Source organism: Gymnoscopelus microlampas (genome assembly GCF_963454915.1).
Source record: "Gymnoscopelus microlampas genome assembly, chromosome: 20".
Classification (NCBI taxonomy): domain Eukaryota; kingdom Metazoa; phylum Chordata; class Actinopteri; order Myctophiformes; family Myctophidae; genus Gymnoscopelus; species Gymnoscopelus microlampas.
This window is the reverse complement of record NC_139957.1, coordinates 27,379,352-27,403,772: the sequence shown is the minus strand read 5'-3', so window position 1 is coordinate 27,403,772 and position 24,421 is coordinate 27,379,352. Positions and strand designations below refer to the sequence as shown.

Sequence of the window (24,421 nt, the reverse complement as noted above, 5' to 3'; positions counted from 1 at the left end):
TTAGGCCTAAGTATAAAGTAAATAAAAACATTATTTAAGATAATACAAAAAAAAAGATTAACACATGTAATCACACAGCATTCTGCATGATCACAATCCAGCACTGCCACTCTCCACAGCACCACTGGTCCTTTAATGGGTGGAGCATGGATGCTGAAGAGTGTTGCCATAGTTTGTGAGAGAAATAAGCAACGGGTCTAGGAAAACAAGCCCAAAAAGAAAAAGAAGCAACAAAAACTCTTGCAATAAAATGTGGAATATTTCAAACTAATATTTTTGAAACATTCTAACAACACAAATGCTCCCTGTGGCACAAATCGTTTTCATGAAAATATTTGAGAACCACTGTTTTAAATAATAATTACAAAATGTGGAAAGTACACTTTAGAACCAAAGCCCAAAAAATACAAATGTTTATAAAGCAATTTAACAGAAAAAGAAGCCCAAAGTCGCTTATAATAAGCCGACACGGCAACACTGATGCTGAACACTGACTGACCGTGGTCTGCAGTGATATCACTGCAATATGAGGCGTTCATATGGTTGCATCAATAAGTCTCCATCCCCAAACAAACCGAGGTCAGTTTCTATTATTATTCTGCGATGTTGTCTATAAACGCAATGTTGTTCTTTATACCAGAAGCTCGTGTCTCTTATCTCTTAATGGGAATGAAGCTGCTATACTGTAATGTGTGTACTGTAACCATGCAGATAGGCGTCGCATGTCATCCTTTCATGTTAACGAAATGCTAACGTTAATATTCGCCACGATATGGTGGACCGTAGCACTTCACTTGATAATGATCTTCAGGCCTAAGTTCTAGAGAAATATGTAGGGCCAGGTAGGTCTGTCTTTGCAGTCCTTTCAGAGGTCTCTGGCGGAAATCACTATTAAAGTTGCATACATTTTGGCTGTTGAAGGATCACAGGTTCCGGTTGAGTTGTCTACCGCTGCTGCAGCTGTGGCTGTGCACACAACGTTACATAGTTTCATGTTAATTCATATTCTGTACGCATTATATTCATTGAATGCTAATAGTGATCCTTTTTTTATTTTTTCATTTATCATCAATCATTGCTCAGATACTCTGATTGTATACTAGTATGCACTGATTGACAATTTGATTAAATGGAAAAACTTAGGTCCATTACTTTTAAACCCCATATGGTTTGAGGAGTCCCTCAGGGCTCTATACTAGTACTTTTCTGTTTTATGTTATTGTGGGGAAAGCTTTAGCAGAAAATAGCCGATCGACAAGTTCACAATGTGACCCCTTGCGTAGCATTGTGAGCTTGTATATCTTCTATTTTCAGCGAAAGCTTTTTCCACAAAACAGATGCTGGGGTTTAAGTGGTTAAGTGAATAGATCATGTTAAAGAGCTGGGCAGCCATTGGCTGAGATTTTCTCCCATAACAAATCCATGTTTTCAATTCCCCTGGCTTTTACGCTGTCTCTCAGTTGCATCAGGTGCTTTAGCTGAGGCATGTTGGGCATGGAGATCAAGAGGAGGTGGAAGGATGATACTAGCTGAGCCCCTACTCACTGCTGCTCACCTCGGACTATAGGACCAAGACAATGGCTCAATCTGTGAGGAGGCCCGAGGTGCTTGGAGCCTTGGAACATAAACTCCAGAGGGACAAGAACAGAACCAGCTACTTTGGCAATGTCAAGACCAGGTCAGGCTCAATGTTAGGCGGATTATTGTCATAACAAAACACAGCTTGTTACAGGATTGGCTGGCTTTGACTCTACATATTTGGGTAATTCTCTCTCGCTCTCTCTTAACGTTGAAATGGTGAAAGTAGGAGTGTTGTGTTAGCAAAAAAAATCTATCCTTTTCGGCAGGCATACCTCCTTCCAGCGATGACCCAGACACTCCAACAAATGCATTACGTAGGCGATAACTACATGATTGCTTTGCCAGTCACGACTCTAGCAACTCCTACTCTCTTATAAATAACTCATATCAGAGTGTGAACACAGCTCTGAGCTATCATTATTCTTTATAATATGCCCACAATAAGCCTACCAAATCTACAAATACTTCTTAAATGGAAATTAAGGGATGATATTAAGCATATTTGTGTGTATATGTACACAAGAGCAATGGCATTACATAGTTGATCTTGCTCTTTTGCTTAGGTTGGGTTCCAAGTTGCCTGCAGGTGTCAGACAGCCACCAGAGTTCACCAAAGGCCCATACAGGTCTACACAGCAGCAGGTTCAAGCTGTCAACGATGCCACAGACAACTGCGCCATTCACCACCACCCAAATGCAGATCGCACCCTCAACCGTGTCCCCCATATCAGAAACCCTAAACTGCGGCAATACTACCTGCAAGGTACTCAGGCAATGTGTTGAAGTTTCTAACTAGGTCAGGACCTGGATTATTTGCATCAGGAAGAGCAATAAAGTAGCTGGTGGGATGAACATCATAGTTGATTTATAACTGACCAGTTTGCATTTGCTTATCTTGTATTAATTTTCATATGTGGCATATGCAGACAAAGGCAGGTATTGACTTATTGCTGTGCATGACTTCACATACACTGATAATGATGTACACTACAATGCACCAAAGACTAATAGGAAAACATTGTTTGACATGACATGAACAGGGGGAAACACACACACACACACACACACACACACACACACACACACACACCAACACGGTCTCATTCCCAAGTCGGCCACACACACACACACACACACACACACACACACACACACATATACCCACTATGATGACACTCAGAGCACATGACTGTCACAGCTTCATGCGTATCATGAATGACATGTGGTACCGCTGTTGACAGTCATGAGAAGACAACTGGCTAAGTGTATAGAGTGGGTTATGTTATTACTGGATAGTAAATGTCCTATGCTGTAGGTAAATGGATAGGTACTGTAGATGCACTGCAGGGGACACAAGCATTAATATAATATTAGCAAGTTGGAGAGAGAGTTTAGAGAGAGAAAAGGACACACTGTTCTTTGCCTTCTCAGGAATTTCATTGGAGCAGAATAATGTCCCAGTGAAGCCAGGGTACGAGAATGGACAGCAAAATGACAAACCGAGCAGAGAGGTTAGTAAAAAAATCTCAAAGGCCAAAACCTTGCTTGGTATCGTTTGATGCTGTGTTCATCTGGATGAGATCATCTGTTAAATGTCTAAACTGTAATCTATTGAGTCCAGCGAGGAGCAGGTGCAGCTACTTGAGATTATCGCTGCATCTCTTGTGTCATAGTATGTGCAATGAATACGTAACAATCTGCAGGCATGCGCAGCAAACAGCCTCATGCCACTGATCAGATAATAGCTGATACACCCAATATGTTGTAAGTGCATAAGGTAATTTATGGAGAGTCTGATAAACAATGTCCAAGGTTCATGGAAGAGCTGGGTGTCTCAGGAGAGTCTGAGTGGCCACAGCAGTTCTATCACCATGGGTAAAGAGGGTCTATTTCAGAATCTCTACCACAAGTACACCAGGAGGAATGTGTATTCTAAGGTATTGTCAAACATATTACTGTAAATTGATGCTGTTGTTTTCGGCATTGATAAAACAAAATCATGAAGAGCGTTGATTTGTGGCCTGTATGCTGTGAGTGATACTGAAATCTGCCTTGGTGCTCATATTGCGAAGTTCCTCTTTGGTCAGATTTGAGATATTAGGCTTTTTGATTGACATGCTTTTGTTTGTTTGCAAAATTTGTCAATATTTTAAATTAAAAAAATAATAGAGCATCTATGTACTATGTTAGAATCAAATTATCATGCATGTCTTTTAAACAATGAGGTTAATAATGATGTGCATCCCGCCTATCTATAGATGTAATTATTTTACATAAATATTTCTAATTCTGAGAAATTCTGGGTTTAGTCTACCAAGCGAAATTGTCTTAGAAGGGTCTTAAACAGTGTTGTAGGAAATCACACATAATGTAATTACACACACATTCACACCTACCCATACAATGTTCCCACAGCTACTCTATGTACTATATATGTATTATATATATGAACACAAAACAAATCTGCTAATAAAGATTTGATGATTGATGATATGCTTCTTGGGAAGATTGGGGAATTTGGTTTTATATTCATGTGTGTTGTCTTCACAGAACAGGTTTGTTGGGACTTTGGGGAGTTTGGTTTTGTATTCATGTGTGTTTTCCTCCAAGGGGCTCCCTGCGGACACCGTGTTCAGCATCAGTTCTCACTTGAATCCAGATCCCAGTTCGTCTTCACATGTGTCCACCTTATCATCTACCCTCATCCCTAGGCAGGTATGGGTCAACTGTAATGATGCTTTTGTAACTACATACTTCACACTTTACAGGAGGTGCACATACTCTTAAAATGCATAAAATATGATATGTGGAAATAGTCTTGTCAAATTTGTTTGTTTATTTTTTTTACATTTACATTTACAAGGCTGACTAGTGCTATTTTTCTATTTTATTTCTCTTGTTTGTTTTTTATGCTTCTAAAATGGAATTGAAATGCAAAACAAAACCTTTGCCTCGACAAGTCTGCCCTCTGCCGTCACTTGAACTATTTATGAAGTAGACACATGGTTAAGAAGTTAGTCACCCAGCCTCCCCCGCCCCTATGTGTCAAGACTAGAAACAAACAGACGGGGCATGCAGGAAGGTCAGTGGAAAGAGGAACTACTACTAAGTCATGAGATTGTGTTATATTCTTCTCTTGTCATGGCTGCCTTTTTGAAGCAACTACGTGTCCCAAAAGAAAACAAGACCCTCACCAGCCAAGGCTCGTCTCTATCAGAACTCAATCCAGACCCTGATCCTGAACTGAGGCTACAACCACAGTTAGCAGTAGCTGATCCTGGCTGTTCCCACTCCCCCTCACCAGATGCGGAATATGACAAACTACTGGTAAGAAGCAAAGTATTTTCTAACATATTTACATAGATGCAGAAGCTCTCCCTAAAGAGTGTTATGTAGTGCTAATGGTAATAAACAGTTAAATAATAGAAGGTGAGCTAAGTGGGAAGGGGCAACCCACAACAAGCAAAGTGTTCACATGTAATACTATATATTCCAGTTTTTGCTAAGGATTTGTTCAAATCAACTGAAAAGAATGTTAGAACTGACCTTGGTTTTCTTGCAAGCATGTTAACTTTATGCTTAGTCTGCATTGGTTTCCAATGAGTGACCAATTTTTTTTAGATCACTCTTGGTTTAGGGCATTATACAGCTCAGACTTGCTTTTAGATTGTGAATCCTTGAGTCGTCTCACGTCGTCTGGGACCGGTCTATCAACTGTTCCCAGAGTTAAAACAAAACATGAGGATCTGAGACTTGAATGCTTTTAAATCCAGGCTAAAAACGTGTATGTTCTCCATGCCATTTAAAAAAAACTTCAAGCTTTCAGTTTAATCAACACTTGTTTCTTCTGATGTGAAATGCTGAATTTTAATTTGTGAATTAAAGTCATAATTAGAACGGAACTGTTTTGCAAGACCTTGACAGGTGGTTCAAGTCACGCTGGTGTGTGTGTGTGTGACAGTTGTTTTGTGTCTGTTGAAGACAGACAAAGCTACATCAGAAGGATACATGATCATATGCACTATGATACACTTGATGATGAAGAGTCTGTTGCTTAGTGTGAGAAATAAAACTATAATTGCACTTTGTGTTTTATTCCTTATTTTATATATTCGTTTTAAAATGTGTTAAGCATTTAAATGCCTTTCTTTGCCTTATGTAAAGCACTTTGAATGGCCTTTTGTGTGATGTGCTACACAAATAAACTAGCCATGCATTGCCTTGCCTTAGTTTGGAATGAGTCAGGTTGTTCTGCATCTCAAGGTCACTAGAAACTGTAAAGTTTAAGTTGTAGCAACTATTGTAATTCAATAGTTCAATATAAGCCCATGTAGCTGAACAAAACAAAGTGGCATTTATCAATACATTTAGGATCAATATAGGTCCGGAAAGAAACAACTCTTAAGTGGTTAACCCTAACCCATTGATTGAATTTTCAAGGTGCTTCTCTTTGCTTTTTAAAGTTTCACAGTCAGCATTACAATAGATGTACTGTATAGTGTTTCTGTAGGGAGAACACTTAAACATGCATCAGGCTTGTTAACCATTTAAGCCCTATATACATCATTGACCTGCAGGGGTCTATATACTTTGCCCCCTCCTTTTTTCCATCTACACCAAAATCTCGTAACTGAAGCAGATCTTCAAGCTGACAATGTTTTGGCACTTTTTAAGCTTGAAAATCTGCTATTTTCGCTGTTTGTGTTTGAAATGTTTGCCTATTTCTTACTACATGTTCACCTATAATGATATTGCCCAGAATAGGGACGGTAGGGTTCAAGACTAGAAATCTGTATACTGTAATAGCAACAGGAGTGGAATGATTGAATTTTAAAAAAATCATCCACTGGGTTTGGAACAGGCTGATATAAACATTTTAGGGATGGAAAATCATTGCAAAACATCTATTATGAGAACTATTATGATTCATGCATTATAAATATTTTGGTTTAAAAAAACAAAACAGAAATGCAATATAAAGAGCTAGGCCTGTATTACTTTGCAACTCTGTGCCTTTCTAGGCTTACAGTTTTAGGATTAGTAATAGCTGTTGAACTAAGACATGCACAATCAGAATTTTGCCAACAGCATTGCTATACCGGACAATATTGTGAATCAATCGAAAGATCACTTTTGGATCTATGTCAAACCAAGCACTTTTTACTTCATATGCTACCATAATAAACATTTATTTTGTTTCTGACAGGATGTGGAGGCAGTACCAATGCCTGATGGACAGACGTGCCTATTGGCTCTTCCAACAGAGTGCACCGAAGGGGAGGGGCCAACGGTCATGCCATATCTCAAACTGTTCTGTCGCTATATCACTGACCGCAAGGTGAGTTTTTCCCTCTGTTATAGCAAAATAAGCAACTAATTTCAAGTGGGGGAAATAGAATAGAAACATGGATTGTTGGTAGCAAATGTATTGTATGAGAAATGTCTTATAAAGCCACTGACGGAAATGAAAGAATGAAAAAAATATTGTTCTATTGTAGTAGTTCATCCTCTCTCTCTCTCTCTCTCGCTCTCTTTCTCTCAGGGTGTGGTATCTGGTGTCTTGCTGGTGACGTCTACTAAGATCTTCTTTGATCCGTGTAAGACACATCCTCTGGTTATGGAGCATGGCTGTGAGGAGTACCTCCTGTCATGTTCAATCGACTGCCTGGCATCTGTCACCTTCTTTTCAGATATAACACATGTTCACTTCAACCCTTCCCAGCTCAGGTTAGCATGGAATTGCAGTTAGAAATACTCATGCATACACGTACACACGCACAGTACACGCATGCGCACGCATGCGCGCGCACACACGCGCGCGCACACACGCGCGCGCACACACGCACACACACACACGCACACACACACACGCACACACACACACACACACACACACACACACACACACACACACACACACACACACACACACACACACACACACACACACACACACACACACACACACACACACACACACACACACACACACACGCACGCACACACACGCACACAAATATACTATACACAAATACACAGAATGAGAATTGTCTCTGTCAATATGGGACGTAGGCTCAGCGTAAATATTGTGGTTTCGGTAGACCATGACAACCATTGACATTGTAAGTGAAGTGCATTTTTCTCTATTTCCAGGTGGAAAGGACCAAAAGGTGTCCAGAAGTCCAAAGCTGAGTGCCTCCAGGGTAGCTCTTCTAACCATGAAGCAGAGGCAGTCCCAGCCCTGGTGTCTGCAGCTATGTCAAAAGTGCAGTCCACCCCGGCTCTGAGTCTGAGCAGAGAGGTTTCTGAGGAGGGGACAGAGACCAGAGATATGGCAGAGACTGAGAGGCAGCTGGATGGCAGCCCACTGGAGGAAGAAGGAGCACAGTCTGCAGGAACACTGGGGGTGGCTGTTCTTAGCAGTGCCGCCTCCTTCTGCTGTGGAAGCCAAGATGTGGGCAGTAAAGTCAAAATGGAGCTGTTAAACACCGACAAAACAGAGAAGGGTTCTTATGTGAAAGATCAGACTGCAGGTGGGAATAATTGTCGAATCTAAACTGAACAGTTTTGTCTGTATTTCCATTCAAAATAAATTGCCACCTATTTGTGTGAGGCAGGGACTTGCAATGCAATGCAAAATCCTCCACAGAGCATGCTACATGGGTGCATGGCAGGCAAAGTTTTACTCCAACATAAGCGATGCATGTTATGTAATAGATGTAAGCAGTCTCCTGCAGACCTTGACCACCTGCTGTGGTCATGCCTGAAGCTAAATAAATACTGGGATAAGATATTTGAATTCTATCAGAAGGCTTTCAGTTTGACAACAGATCAAAACCATTTTTTTAAAATGACAGCAGTACTGCTATGCACTTCACGTTTTTGTTATAGGTGTCTCGTTTGACTGAAGTGGAAACATGGCTCTCGAGCTTCTATACATGATCATGTAATGCAGAAAATTATGTTCTCTGAAAGGGTCCTTAACACTATTTAAAAATACAGCATTTCTGTTGCGGGACATGTTATCACAAGACATTGACCTTTACTCCTTGTCTTTCAGTGCCCCAAAGACTACCTTCATGTTGTCCTGGGGATCTGATGTTTATCCGGCTGCGGGTCCACCAGGCTGCAGGGAAGAAAAAAACTATTGCAGGCCTTCGGTTGGGGACAGCCAAAACCCTACCCAGAAGGGACTCCTGGTTAGCCCTCTCACAAGAAAGGTACAGTAACAGCAAACCATTCTGTGTTGATTCAGACTGTCTAGCATTTGGTTGTTTAAGAGCTAATATAAGTGCATTAATGGGAGAACTGGACCAGGATGAGTATCATATTACTGATTTGGTTGTATAGCAGATTAGGTAAGAGGGTAGGTGTTTTATTATTTAGATTTTTTTAATCACTGTATATACTGTAACAGTCACTATAATGCTCGCACCTAAGATTTTGTATGTTGAGGTTTATCCTACACAAATTAACTTTTGACTGAATCCATCAGCGTAGTGTTGACTCCTCTACCCCTAGATCTGTTGCGTCTTAAAAAACGTGAATTGTAGGAATTGGATAACTCAATACAATTTTTTTTTAAACTATTAACGTCATAGACAGACGTCACTGAACATGAATGTGCTAGTATTGCCATAGCCTCAGCCAGGCAGTGTCATCTTGTGTATTGCCCAATGTCTCATCATGTTGACATAACTATAGGACTTGTTTGTCATTTCAACAATTTCTCTGTGCCAAGGATTCACAGCCCGTAACTGTATCAGGGAAAGCACTGGAGGCGGAGTTCCTTAACAAATTCCAGATCTTGTGACTGATACTAAATGTAACGGTATGCACTGTTTGTTCCCTTCTTTCTTTACTGTAGCTCAGACGAGCTGTACGCCTACCTAGCCCACTGGCGGCCAGACGTATGTATCCTGGAGGGAGGGGGGGCAGGTGGTGATGGTGACGAAGAGGAGTTTGTAGTGATTGAAGACAGAGAGGAAGAGGCAGACAAGGAGGAAGAGGTTTTCCAGAGCCACTGGTGTTCAGGGGACGAGTGGGAGGTGAGCGCATTAATTCTGGTCCTGCTGTGATTTTGGACTGACTTACTGAGTGATACTAGTCTGAGAACACCAGAAGTATGTCAGCTTGTGTGTCTTTGTTTAAAAAAAACAATACTAATAGTACTGCTAATAAATAATAATAAAAATAATAATAATAATACACCTTATTTGTATAGCATCTTCAATACTCTGCTTAAGCTCAGAGTGCTTAAGTAGGAAAGATAGATTAAAAGGATACAAACAAGAAAATAAGCAGAAAACTGTTCATTCTTAAGTAAAGCACATAATCAACCAATAACACATTTTAATCTAAAATGTCTTAACAATTGTGAGAAATGGTGCTATAGAAAGACTAGGTAAAAACGTATGTTTCTAAATGTCGGGTAAAGATTTCAATAGAGCCTGCCTCTAATTTCTTGAGGTAAGGTGTTCCATATAATTTCAGAGCATACAGTAAATGAAGAAAGTGAATATCCAATTTTCTTTTTGGTAGGGTTATGCACATCTAGCAAGCCTTCTGTGTGATGTACTGTAAGGGCTCATATAGGTACATGAAAAAACAGGGAGTCTGTGATTTAGGTCGGCCCTATCCTACCTGTTGAGAGCTTTATATAAGGACTTTAAATTTGAGTTTATTTTAGCAGCAGAGTGAGTAAGCCATAACCTTTCAATGGACATTTCAGGAAGATCCGTAAAAAGTACATTGCAGTAGTCCAACCTACTTAGTTAATATATAATTAGCTTTTCAGCCGAATGGCTTAGTTAGGAATGGTCATACTTTGGCGATATTTCTGAGATGAAAGAATGTTACTTTGGTCACTTTGTTTGTATTGGAATATAAACATCAAAACTCTAGTCTAAAATATGAGTCTAAAATAACACTTGGGCTTGTTACATTGCGAAAGAGCTCATCTATTTTTGTTTTGGGGCCAACTGAAAAGATCCCTGTCTTATTCTCGTTTAATGTGAGAAAGTTATTGCTTGTCAAGCATGTGTCGGCAAACAAGAAAAATATAAAGGAAAATAAAGCCTGGGGTTAAAAAGAACTAGCAGACAGAAATAATTACCCCCCCCATTACAAGCAGGAATTGTGTGGAGAGGTGGAGTCCATGGCAGAGGATTTAGAATGTGGAGGACTACCATTCTGTTGTCCACAGAATGGTAGTTGTACAGATTTCATCTGTCTGTGAAATAAAATATCTCAAATAAGCAGCCTTTGATCACCTTTAAAATATACTGTAGAATCCTGATGGTCCAGTTGTTATAGAGCATAGAGCGTTTTTCCGCCAGCAGAGTGTGCAAAATAAATTGTGTCTTCAAGCTCTTATAAAAGTCTTGTTTCGTATTTTATATTTTCGTATCACGTTTTGACGATTGATTACATTGATAAAACTGGCAGTGGCAGTAGTAATTGAGTAAATTATATATATATATATATATATATAAATAAATATATTCTTCATCTGTTTCAGATGGTGTCAGTGGAGGAGAGCTTGGCCAAACCAACAGTGGTCATTGACAAAGACCCTGAGGGACTGAGTGAAATTGTTGCTCAGAGCCGCATTTTAGAAGCATCACTTATTAGAGAGGTGAGTCACAGCAATACTGTAGTACTGTAGTACAGTGGTTCTCAATGTGGGGGTCTGGGGAACCAAATGGACCCATAAGGGTCTTTTTGGTTAAATGTGTACACAATGAGTTAACACACACGCACGCACGCACACGCACGCACGCACGCACACACACACACACACACACACACACACACACACACACACACACACACACACACACACACACACACACACACACACACACACACACACACACTGCCAGAATGAATAAAATAACTTGTAAATTAGGATGTTGAACCACACCATTGCTTGCTATTTCATTCTCAAGCAGTGTCTGAGACAGGGCGGAAGTTGTCTCCTATAATATATACAGTATAGGTAGAGCCTTTGGACCACAAGGTCATGGGTTCAATCCCGGGGACCGCCAACTCAGCAGCGTATGAGTAGCATGGCTTGGGTGTGGCAAGTTGTGCGCTAAGTACTGGGAGCTGATGGTATGTATCCGCCTCAGCATTCCATCTCCCAGGGGTCTAGCGCATTGTAACAGGGATAGTTCTCGGCTGATACCGACAATAAACCTCTCCGACCTACTTAAATCGCCTTGTTTGCTGTTGTTGCATCGTTTGTATTCTCTGCCTCACCCCCTGTCCTCTATCCATCCAGCTATGTGCAGAATTGCCCCCAAGGACAATAGGCCACACCTGGCATCTGTCATACAGCACGTCCTGCCACGGTTCCAGCCTCAAGACCCTCTACAGAAATCTCAGCAACACTGACTCCCCTGCACTAATTGTTATCAGGGATGCGCTTGATCAGGTAAAGAAAAAACCTATATATGTATTTATATAGGTACCTCCTGAGAAACTGCTTTTCACTTAATAGTTCTAGTGGTCACAATGGATTCAAAGACCTAAAGACATTTTTGAATTAATTTCATTAAAACTGTTTACTGTTGCAGGTGTTTGGAAGTTTCCTCTCCCATCCCCTGAGAATTAGTGAGAAGTTCTATGGCACAGGGGAGACTTTCCTCTTCATGTTGCATCCCCGCTTCAAGGTCAAGACACCGTCTTCATTGCTTAGCTCTTCTGAGAGAGCACAGATTAGATAATCAACCAATACACAATACACATAACTGTTTTCAATTCACTTTAAATTCTAAAATCAGTTGGGACATGAATGGGACACGGGTATCACAATATACACATATTCAGTTTTAGAAAAATGCACTACTTCATTTGATGCAGTAAATTGCTCCTCTTACTAGTACAGGCATCCATATTTCTAACAAATTGTAAAAAAAATAAAAAAAAGGTCCAGTGTTACATTAATAATAGATGGTTAACCTGAGCTTTCTTGCACATTTACAGGACTTATAAACTATATTGACTCTATCTCTGCTGTCCCTATTTACAGTGCTTCAGGTGGACTGGGGAGAACTCCTTTTTCATCAAGGGAGATATAGATTCCTTTGCCGTTGGTGGTGGCAGGTAATGCATTTTCTGATCGATGCTTATTCTCCATCCTCAATGTCAATGCTTATTGAACAAAGCCTGATGCAACACCTTGTATTGCATGATAAATTCAGTATTTGAGTATGGATGGATACAAAATTAAACTAACCCAGTTAAAAATATACTTTCTCAATCTTTGTGTCTCCCTGTGTCTTACTCCATTTCCCTTTCTCTGGCTGTTTCTCCTCAGCGGTCATTTTGGTCTGTGGCTAGATGAGACTCTATATTTGGGACGGAGTAGCCCCTGTTATACTTTCAATAACTGCTGCCTCTCTGAAACCGACGACTTCCGGGTCATGGAGATGGAGGTGTGGACATTCAGATGAGGAGACCACTTGAGCTTTGTCTTCTGATAGACTTTAGCAAGACAGCATTCATCAGTGAACATGCATTATGCATGTGCACCAACATACAAAGGATCATTCGATGGTCACAGCAACTTTAAAATATCAACTGCAATTGTTGGATTTGCCTCTTTGATCCAGTCATTATGGCTTTTAACCATATGAACTGAACTGAACTGAACTGAACTGAACTTGGTCTCCCTGAATGGGTTCTAGTCATGAAGAATTACATGGTAGACTCATTCCTGTGGGTATGCCAACCAAACTGAGGAGTGCTGAATTAATCTGAAACCAATTCTTAGAATGCTCATTTTTGAACGGAGAGGGGTATGGGGCTCAAGAAGAGTTTGCAATTTGCACAGGAATGCTACTTTTGGAAGCAATTCGACCCATTTCACTTATTCCTTAATGTACTAGGTATGTAAACTTACACCTATTTCTTTATTGGTATCGTATATCACCTACATCATTCAACTACAGCATATCTGCAAGGTACAAGATCAACATACATGCTTCATTCCTACAATGAATTTTCCACTCTGAAAGCCGATGTGCATGTACACGGTCCAGAAGTCCATACACACAACTCTTCTTCATAAGCCTTTTTGCACCAACTCTTCTCTTTGTGGCTTATAAACTAGGGTGTCACTTTCCGTATAAAAGAAGAACCTGGAATTAACCTGAAAAACTTAAAGAATTCCCCATTGAAGGCAATATCCCACTTAAAGGACATTTGGACTTTTTTGAGGCATTTGTTACCATAATATCCCTATACTGCACTTTTTAAAAATGTTTTAAGCGTGTACTGAACACTTTATCCAATAGATTTTAAATATTGGTAAAAAGCATGGGCTCTCACATCAATCCCATGCTTTTGAAACTACGTCGGGGAACAGATACACTATTAACACTACTACTAAGTCTATGGAGAGCTCATCTGTAGTCTGTAAAATAATTGAATGCAATCCAGTCATTCACCAATACTCAGCTGTGAGAGGCACTCACAGATCCTCTGACTTTCTCATATTGTATAATACTGTAGATTAAATAATAAAATTAGCACAATAAGACAAACAATGACCAATGACTTACTTGTCATTGGTCACTTACTTGTGATATGTCCGGTATGTTGCCCTGAATAATGTATGAATAATGTTGCCATTTGTTGTGATAAATAGTTTTATTTCATGTTGTTCAGAAGTTACTTTCCACAAAAGCTGCAAAAAAAATAATCAAATCACTAATTCCAATGGACCAAGAATGGTCTTAAGGCATTTCAGAGATCACATTAAAACTGTTAAGTTCCCATCAAGTCCATCTTTACCGACTGAATTTCAATAAGTGTCCTTCATCACAAATTTCTACTAGTTAAACTTACTACTCTCTTTACTCGTAATAAGAATTTGTTAAAAATTAGAAACGTATAGGAAGAAACAACTATTATTTTCAGTGATAGTAAAGAATTAGTGGCCATCAGTGGCCTCTTTTGGCCTATAAAAAGTCAGAGAGGAAACGGGGACAAAGAGATGGGGTTCAAATCTATCGTGTTACATGAAAATATCCTTGTGTACAACTTACAAGTAACTTACACAACGTACAAGTATTTCTCCTGAATATTATTTTGCTCAGCAGCTAGTCCACTGTATATGTACATTGTCTTTGGTGTGGGTAACATCATGTATGACATGTGGGCTATTATCTCACATTGGAAAATCTACAAAAGTATAAAAAACAACTGTATAACACCTTTTATGTGCCAGCACTATCCAGTCTTGTTTTTCCTTCTGCTTTTGCTGTCCTGGTGCAGAGATGTTCCCTCAAGAGGCCTCAGCAATGACATCAGGCCTTGCCCAGCCCACAGAAAGCTTTCAGGCAAGGCCTTCACAAACTACTTCAGCTCAATGGCAGGCAACAACTGGACCCTCCCTGTCCCTTGGATTATATGACTAGCAGCAAAAGTCAGAAACACACGCTGGCTATAGTTCTGTCTCTTAATATTGCACACGCACATCATTGTGTTATACAAAAATAAATGTGGAATGTTATGTTGCAAGCTTGCATGATATGGGAAAAACACAGGTTCAAGAATGACTTGGCAAACATAAGTTTAAATGGTTAATAACTAACTATAGCTGGGTGCAGGGCTACAGTACAAGCAGAGACACCATAGTTGAAATACAGTATGTCAAGCTTTGTTACTATTTAGTGTGCATGGACTTTGTACTTAGTTAAAAAATACTGCAGTGACAAGTGACAACAGTAAATCTTACAAAATATAATTTTAACTGATGTCTTGCTTGCACCGTTACACAAACCGAATACTGAGCAAATTAAAGGGCCTGAATAAATATTAGGAAATAGAAGAACAGGATGGGAAGATACAGCAAAACAAGTTTTTCAGCTGCCAAAACTATGGGAAATATATCCCTACACAAAACTGGAGTTTGTTCGTAATCTTTGATCAGTAACTAACTACTTCCATTTCCTCCAATTTACTCCCAGTCATGTTGTTTCTTCTATAAACAAAAATACACACAGCCACAAACACACATTAATTTGCTAGGTACTCCTTGGCTTTCTCCAAGGCTTCCTTGAGGAAGGTGATGTATGTTGAAGTGGACGGGTCCTCAAACCCCGCTGAGAAACTAAATGTGGCTCCTTCCTCTTCTGGCTTCATGGCCGTCTGGTCGAGGAAATAATTTGCATTGATGTGGTGGACCTAAAAATCATTAGAATCACAGATAGAAATTATATCAAAGTTGGACTGCAACTGTCGATTATGGTATTAACGACTATTTTATCTATTCATTTTTTGATTAATCAAGGAGGATGTTTTTCATGGCTTAGTAGATATTTAGTAGATGTATTAAATATTTTGCTATTCTTCGGATATTTCTGGAAAATTACAATACTTACAATAGTGCCATTGGGCAGTGCCACCATCATTTCTACTGGGAAGTTGTACTTCTCCAGATGTAGACGGGCCTTTTCACTCAGGAGAGGATTTTTCCCATCAGCCTGAAAAATCAGAACAGTAATAGGAAATTGAGAATGTGAGTTTTTGTTCGTTTTAATTTAGAGTTGTTTTGAGTATAATGTTTCACCAAGTCCAACCATCTGACGTTTAACCACTTAAACCATATACCATATACTGTAATCGTGGGGGTCCCCCAGGGCTCCATACTTGGCCTGTTCCTTTTTTCTCTCTACACTATATCTCCTCGGCAAAAATAGGCGATCTACAAGCTCAACACACACAAATGTGACGCGTTTTGAGCTTGTATATCTGCTATTTTCGCCCCGAAATAGGGACGCTATGGTGTGGTTAAAACCCTCTGGCGTCTGGCATTTTATTTAAAAAAACTAATTTTGGTGATGGTGGCATGGCCGACCTTAAGGGTTTAAATGTGTTTTTCTGTCATGTTTGCTCACCTGCATGTCCTCTAGCTCTTTGACCAGGGACCAGCTGCTAATGAAGCTCTGGTTGAGCAAGGCCAGAACGGGCAAACTTTCCAGGACTGTCTCCCGGAGAGTTCGCCCCGAACCTACATGGAATAAGGTCAGGAACAAAAAGGTCAGGAACAAAAAGCTGAGAGGAGCATACAAAGTTAACCTTTTAGGCATGGCAAACAACATGCTGTTGTGTTGTCAGCATATCAGATTTTTTGCTCCTTTTTAAATTTGAGTATGAGGCAAGACAGAATTATAATGACGCCAACACATCCCCATGGTTCTCACACACACACACACACACACACACACACACACACACACACACACATCTCTCTACACTGACCCATCTGAAATAAAGCATAACATGCCAAATATAAATCTTTAAAATGTCAATAAATAAAAACTAAAAACTGAGTATATTTCAAGTATTTATTCTGTAATTATCTCACCTCAGCAGGACTGGTCATCTAATGCACCCCAAAGGAGAATGGAGTGCACTAGCTTACTTTCTGCTTGTGCTTGATTAAAGACTTCATAAAAAGGTAGGTAAGGCACCTATGAGGCAAACACAATGACACAGTTTCACTGTAAGTGTACACACAAGTGTGAAACAGAGTGGTTGTAGATAGAGCTGGAGACAGTAAACAATTCAGACCAGACCACAGATGTGGGACAGAAATGTACCTTCTTAAAGGGGTAGAAGGTGACCTCCAGATGTCTAACAGCCTCCTGGTGGCTGATCTCTGAGGTCCAGTGGATGTCCTCAAAGATAAATTGGATGGGCTCACTCCCTTCGCCCCGGCTGTCGATGATGTTACCCTGCTCATCCTGGATGAATGCGGGAGTGGATGGACCAGTGGACTGTAGCTCCAACTACGAACACACACAGATAGCACTGAATACAACGCAACACAACACAAAACAATCTCTCCAAGATGTGCACCATATAATTAACCACCTAAGCCCTATTTTATAATTCACGGTATGGTAGTGTCGCACAAAAATAGCTGATCTAGCACCATGTTGCAATGAATGCAATGCATTGTGAGCTTGGATGATGCCTATAATGACATGATACCCAAAATAAAGACACCAGGTTTAAAGTGGTTAAGCAAGGCGGATGTCATACCACAGGATATAACACTGTTATACAAGCACCAGCCATTCATAAGAAGGCAGAAATGTGTGGTCAGCTTTTACCTGTGGCAGGTAACCAATGTCCACCTCCATGTTGCTACTTTCACTGGCCCCGTATAGCCACTCCATATCCACATTCAAAGACCTGGGAGACCAGAGGACATGTTACACTTGAAATAGTGGGGTGTCTGCTTCTATGTCAGTGGTTCTCAAAAGTTTTCATGTCAACGACCCCAAAATTTATATGTATTGGGCAACAGACCCCATTTGAACAGATTTTGTGCCAGGGACCACCATAAGAGAAGATTTGAAAGATGTCAAACTTATTACACATTTTTAAAGATTTTTCTAAATGCTTCCAAAATAGCCGATCGACAAGCTCACAACATGTCGCATCACAACGCGTTGTTAGCTTGTAGGGAAATTTCAAATAGCCAATGAATAAATTAGGATTAAAGTGTAAACTGTTCCTCATTTTCCTGGGGTCCCCCCTAGAACCCCACTCAGACCCCTAGTGGTCCTGGGACCCCACTTTGAGAACCACTGCACATGAGTGTGCACCTGTGTAAGACAGCATACTGACAAGACTAACCTGTCATTGGGTACATAGAGGTGGAAGTGACGGACATGGGACGCATCTCTGGACAGGACGATGTTCCCAGTGAACTGGCCTGGGGTGAACCAGAAGGGAAAATCTGGAACATCATTCAGCTGGAATTCTGCATGAATCCTGTGGAATGTGAAAGCAGTGTTGTTACTAAATAGGCCTCCAATATCTTGTAACAAGACTATCCCATGAAGAAATTCATCTATAATATTGAGGTGATAAATAAATGCACTACTCATTCCACTGCCAAGTCAAAACCCATTTATGCTACAATGGTATTACACTGTATAGTCAAGTCTGTGAAGAAATCACTACAGTCTTCTCCTGATTTAGGCTCAATTTATACTCCAGCGCACAACAGTGTTGCTTGCCGACAAGAATGCTTGCCAATCTTCAGGCTAACAAGCTGAAACCTTGAAGATCAGTAGACACAACTCTAAATGCATTGCTCTGGGTGGAAACAATTGGAGATTTAAAAAAAAACCTGCACTGCAGAACCAATCCAAATCTTTAAGGCGGTCCTTATTGGGGTGGTGACAGGATTGGTTTCCAAAGCAGTGGGTGTTTGTTAGCGGCTGTTCTAGCAACTAACTTTCATTTAGAAGTCGGTAGGTGGAGATCTCAGATCTTTTGGCAATGCATAAGTAGAAGATCCATTTTTTGGGGGGCTAGCGACCACATCATTGTGACGGAGTATAGATAAGGCATTGCTCCTCACCTGAAGACAATGTCATAGTAAAAGTCATTGCTGGCACGAATGCAGGCCACTGTGCCCTGAGGAGCAAAGCGTGACTTGATGAAAGGCCGAGGGTGGAACATACTCAGCAAGGTGTGGATGAGAACCTGCACAGGTAGGGGGAGAAAAAGTGAACTTATATGTAGACATTTAGATATGTATAACCATGTTCTGGCCAAGTATTAAATAGAACTAGGCTTTCCAAAATACCTCTTTGCCCTTCGGTGTGGGAGGGTGGTAACGGTTGTTAGGCAAGTACCCGGTGAAGATATTGAGCTCACTAGGAATCACCCACCAGGTGTCTCCCACATTGACCTTGTTCTTTGGGGGCAAGAAGGCCCGAAATTGGCTGGCAGGGAAAGTAGAGGAAGGCACTGCTGGGGTCTTCCATGACCGCAGTCCACTCAGAGAGCTATGAGCAACCTGGGAGAGACAGAAGCCAGGAATCACTTACTATAACCAATAGTTTAGAATAAAGCATTTTATCATAATGATCTATATTGTATTAATCTATGATGAAATAAATTTAGTAAGACAGCAGTCCAGGCCAAGAGTGGTCTAATTTTACACTTTCAGAGTCCTGTACAATAGGATACATGATGGGAGCCCATATGCATAAGCCTGCCTGGTTAGTCAGGTTAGTTTCTCGTCTTACCCCAAGGAACCCATCTTTGCTTTTGGTCATGGTGTCTAGAAGAAGAGGTTCCATTTTGGCCTCCAGTGTCAGAGTCTCTCCATTAGGGTCATGGCTTTCTTCTTCTTCAAACTCCACTGGAGCTGCGAGCCCTGCAGACAGACAGATAAAAAGGACCACAAATCAATATCAGAGTAGATGGCTAGTCAGAGTGTACTTTAGAAAGAGAAAGATGGAATCGATCACTCACACACACACACACACACACACACACACACACACACACACACACACACACACACACACACACACACACACACACACACACACACACACACACACACACACACACACACACACACACACACACACACACACACACACACAGAGAGAGGGGGATAGAGAAGAGACAATGGGTAAAGGCAGGGGATGTGATGACTGTGGCAAACCTGTGAGTTTCTCAGCAATGGGTTTAAACTCCTCGGGGCTGAGAAACAGGTCATGATCGGTGTCCAAGGACGAGAACAAAAAGAGCCCCTCTGCACCCAGGGCCTTGAGGCCGTCTTCCTATTGGAGGAAAGACACAGAAAAGGATTGTCCTTACTCATTACACATGCTCCACAGAATTTCAATGGCATGTGTCAAAACTAGCGCAAAATGGCCATATTGGTGGATAATCAACAACATTTTTTGTGCCTGACGAAAAACAATAAATAGAGGCAACAATGTGCCAAAGAGGGAGTGAGGACTTATTGAATAATTGTGACAGTTGGACTGACAAAGCTATGGCACTGAGAGGATGCGACCAAATGAGGAATATGGTACCAATCCTGCTCAAAAAGGATATTTTCTCAGTTCACATGAGAGGTTTTCATCTGTTCTACTTCCTATATGGTCCAAGATCAGCAGCCTTCCTTCTGTAAATTTTGGCACAGACGCCAGATAGCCTACTGCACTGCTGCAGGCAGCGGTGGCCTAGTGGTTAGAGGGGCGGCCTTGATACCGGAAGGTCCCTAGTTCGATTCCCCAATTCATCACATCAATCATGAATCACCGCTGAATAGCCCTTGAGCAAGGCTTCCATGCAGGGTCCGGCTGGAAACAAGCTTCGTGCTTAGTCCGACACCCTGGGTAAACAACAAACTTTGCTTTTGCTTTACTGATTCTCAATGTGGGTTCCAGGGGTTTCCCAGCTAAAATAGTGATTGATAGTTAGGAACCAAATGAACCCTTATTGGTCTGTAATGAGTGTACAAATAGAATTTGTAACATTTGATCTCCATTTGTACACTCTCAGAGTTCAACACCCATTTTAATTACTACAGTCCATTGTATTAAATTGTATTGTATTTTCATGTCCAATGTATTTGTATTTAAGTTCATATAATTACTAAATGCAGTTGAAGTTGGGGTTTTGAGGTTTTTAGTATACTACTGGTGAGAGAGTGCAGGTACGCCCCCTGGAGTGAGAGGGTAAATGCTGTCTGTGGCCCTCTCCATCAAAGTTGCCCGCAGTCGCAGCCCACCCCTCTAATATCAAACTGGGGGTCATTGATGAGAATCACTGGCCTACTACAGTACCAAGTAGATATGCCGTTTTATTGTGAGACCACCCAGTGGTGTGTTCAAGGCACAGTGACTGCGTGCATGTTGTAGCTTGTACAATGGAGGGAAGGGGGAGGTACAGTGTTGCCATGTCTGCTTATTATAAGCGACTTTGGGCTTATTTTTCTGTTAAGTCGCTTGTAAATATTCGTAGTTGCGGGTTACGTTTTTTGCGCTCGTTTCAAAACAGTTGATTATTTGGGCTAGTTTCCTAATGTTGTTTAAACCAGTGGTTCTCCAACATTTTCACGTGAAGGACCCCCACATTGGGATATTTGTCCACTCCACGCCACGGACCCCCATCTGAAATTGCGCCAGGGATCCCCGTACCAGATTTCTTTAGTAGTTGCTTCTTTTGGGCTTGTTTTCATGGACCTGGTTGCTTGTTTCTTTCTCAGAACCTGGCAGCACTGGGGAGGTACAATTAGAACTTCAGGGTAACTTTTGAAGGCAAACAAAGTCTGTATTGGAATAGTGGATGTCTGGCTGACGCCTCCAGCAGCTGTGCCAGACATCCAGCCCCCTAATAAAACGTGAAGTACAAATACCCCGCAGAGAGTTTGTTCAGCTACTGACAATACGTGGCAAAGTGCCGATGTATGTATGCTATGCAGTATTATCTATCGCGTATCAAAAGCAGGGCAGCACATGATGATATACATACATCTCTCTCTACAAATTGCCACGATACACATTTTAAGTTGCCTTAAGAATAAGAAGCCTAAAAACAGTTTGCCCTACACATGATAGCTCCAATCGGAACCTCTCTCTGTTCCAAATGGGACTACCCTACACACAATGTTTTAGTATAGCCTAGTAGTAATCATATAAGGATCTCAACCTTCACTGTAATAAATAAGAGATGTGATCTCACATGGCGTTTCAGGAGGAGCGTGTCTTGGTAATACTTGATCCCAAAAGCAAGGACGGGGACACCCGCGACCATCAGCAGAGTCCAAATGAGTCCGGTGGTGATCCACGATCTTCTTGTGCTCCTGTCTGAAGGGATCCCAGCAGCACCGTGCTGGTTCTCTGGTGGAGTCACATTGTTTTGGTCCTGGAGGATCCTCCTATCCACGTCCGCGGCCATCCTAGTACCCAGCTATTTAGATGAAGACATGGGTGGCCGAAAAACGTTCAATAGAATAGTTTCTTCCTCGCGTAATAACGTAAACGATGGCTAAGGTCTCATCATTTGGGCAGAATGGGCACGTCGTCTGAACTGAACCAGGCGCCTTTCCTCGCCGCTTGTCTGACTGACAACAGCTACAAATGTAACCACAAACCAAACCTTACAGTGTTGCCAGATTTTGCGAGAGAAATAAGCAACCAGGTCTATGAAAACAAGCCCAAAAGAAGCGACCAGGGTACATGAGCACTTTAAACCTATACGCATACAAGCTCACAGTGAGCATGTAGATCTGCTATTTAAAAAAAAACTCTTGCAATAGAATGTGGAATATCTGGATTTTTTTCACACAACATTCCAACAACACAATGCTCCCCTGGGGGCCTGGGCACAAAACATTTTCATGGAAAATATTTGAGAACCACTGCCTTAAATAATAATTACATTTTAGCACATTAGCTCTGGACCATAGCGTTAGAAGGAGTTAAGGAGAACTCCTTCTAACGCTATGAACCAGAGCTAGGGCCACATGATCAGATCTACAAGCCCACTGCGACACGGTTGTGTGCTTGTAGGTCTGCTATTTCCCCCCCAAAAATGGGGAAAATTTTGAATGGTACGGGGGCCTCTATGGCACAGTGGCACACAATGGTTTCAGAATGGGGCTATGCGCTGTCGCTACGGACGAATACATATTAATTATCCCAGTGAGCCATAGTCGAATATTAGACGTCCGTGTTTTTAAGACCTAAATTAGCTGGTCTAGAATCGGTTTATAATGTAGACCGAATTTAGCCGACTGAATTTAAAGCATTATTCCATAAATATTGATTAAAAAACAACTGTAAGTTGCATAACTGATCACCAATTATTGGACAAAAACAATTTGAATAGCCATTGATCATACAGTATAGTTTAAATTTAGCCAAGATTTAGACGTTTAAATCAAAACCATATATAAACGTCTACATTTAGACCAGTTTTAAACCATGACATTTATTTTATTTTTTAGACATGTTTTTGAAAAAGGGTTTTATTAGGACGCTAACAGTATGTTTAGAAGTGATAATATCTCACTATTATCGCTTAAATAATGGCAGTTTGCATTAATGGTGATAGGCCAGTAATGCAAATAGTCCTTTAAAATATATTTCTATAACGGCAGTTCGCACTATTTGCGGTCGAGGACAGCCTAAATCAAAATAAACTCGACGTGACTGCACACTGCATACAATTAAACGTTATTTTAAAAACACTGATTTGTGTATCAATGGTGATTGTGCAGAATTAACAGTCAACCTGTGAATATAAGTACAATGTCAGTCTGTGTGAGACAGTCTGTGAATAATATTTTATTTTATTTTAGGCAGCTATCTCCTCTGTGCCTTAATTGTCTGAAATTGCACCCTTCTACCATAATGGTATTAATTTAATGATTCTACCATATGAATCTGTCAATCATATTTATTAATGTAATTCACATTTTCACCCTTTATTCTCAGTAAAATATAATATAATAATATGTCAAAAATATGTAGGTATTTTTTTACTTTACTGGAGTATTTGCAATTTTCAGTACTTTTACTTCTCATCCATTACATCTCAGAGGCAAATATCATAATTTTACTCCACCACAATTATTTGAAAACTTTATACTAGTTAGGCCTACTTTGTAGATTTTGATTATTATCACTAAAGATACATTAACCACTTCAGCCCTATAAACATTGCCGCCATTTGAAAATAGCAGATCTACAAGCTCACAACGCGTTGCCACGCAACGCGTTGTGAGCTTGTAGATCTGCTCAGTGTCCACTCTTCGTTACGTCACCGCCCACGCCCATCGCAGGTGGCTTTGCGGGTGAGATCAAAGCCAGAGCGCCAGCAGCGTTTAGCCCCGCCTCACCCCCCCACACACACACACACACAGAGCGGCAAATACGAACGAGCGTTTGTGACGCAGCTCTGTTTAAATGTTTGGACGTAAAAAAGAGTGTTAAAAAGTTAACTAAACCACTCATAATGTAACATTATTCCACATGGACGTCGAGTAGAGTTAACC

The 24,421-nt window shown here is 40.8% G+C and overlaps 2 protein-coding genes across 2 annotated transcripts; one reads left to right on the top strand and one right to left on the bottom strand.

Moving 5' to 3' along the window:
• Nucleotides 1-544: 544 nt before the first annotated feature.
• On the top strand, nucleotides 545-13,064 carry LOC311035629 (nuclear receptor coactivator 7). Its single transcript, XM_084043939.1, has 16 exons — nucleotides 545-579; nucleotides 1,461-1,678; nucleotides 2,145-2,344; nucleotides 3,013-3,092; nucleotides 4,192-4,296; nucleotides 4,741-4,908; nucleotides 6,788-6,919; nucleotides 7,124-7,308; nucleotides 7,735-8,114; nucleotides 8,642-8,801; nucleotides 9,449-9,629; nucleotides 11,102-11,218; nucleotides 11,867-12,019; nucleotides 12,162-12,257; nucleotides 12,617-12,690; nucleotides 12,905-13,064. The coding sequence occupies exons 2-16, from the start codon at nucleotides 1,578-1,580 to the stop codon at nucleotides 13,038-13,040; spliced, it is 2,268 nt and encodes a 755-aa protein (XP_083900065.1). The 5' UTR covers nucleotides 545-579; nucleotides 1,461-1,577; the 3' UTR covers nucleotides 13,041-13,064.
• Nucleotide 13,065: 1 nt separating this feature from the next.
• selenon (selenoprotein N) lies at nucleotides 13,066-22,504 on the bottom strand. The gene is made up of 12 exons (XM_084043940.1): nucleotides 22,105-22,504; nucleotides 20,075-20,192; nucleotides 19,647-19,777; nucleotides 19,202-19,414; nucleotides 18,974-19,098; nucleotides 18,241-18,378; nucleotides 17,712-17,793; nucleotides 17,196-17,384; nucleotides 16,961-17,066; nucleotides 16,491-16,603; nucleotides 15,975-16,076; nucleotides 13,066-15,777 (listed from the first exon to the last, which is right to left on the bottom strand). Exons 1-12 carry the CDS (start codon nucleotides 22,318-22,320, stop codon nucleotides 15,610-15,612), a joined length of 1,701 nt encoding a protein of 566 aa, XP_083900066.1. The 5' UTR covers nucleotides 22,321-22,504; the 3' UTR covers nucleotides 13,066-15,609.
• Between the last annotated feature and the right edge of the window lie 1,917 nt (nucleotides 22,505-24,421).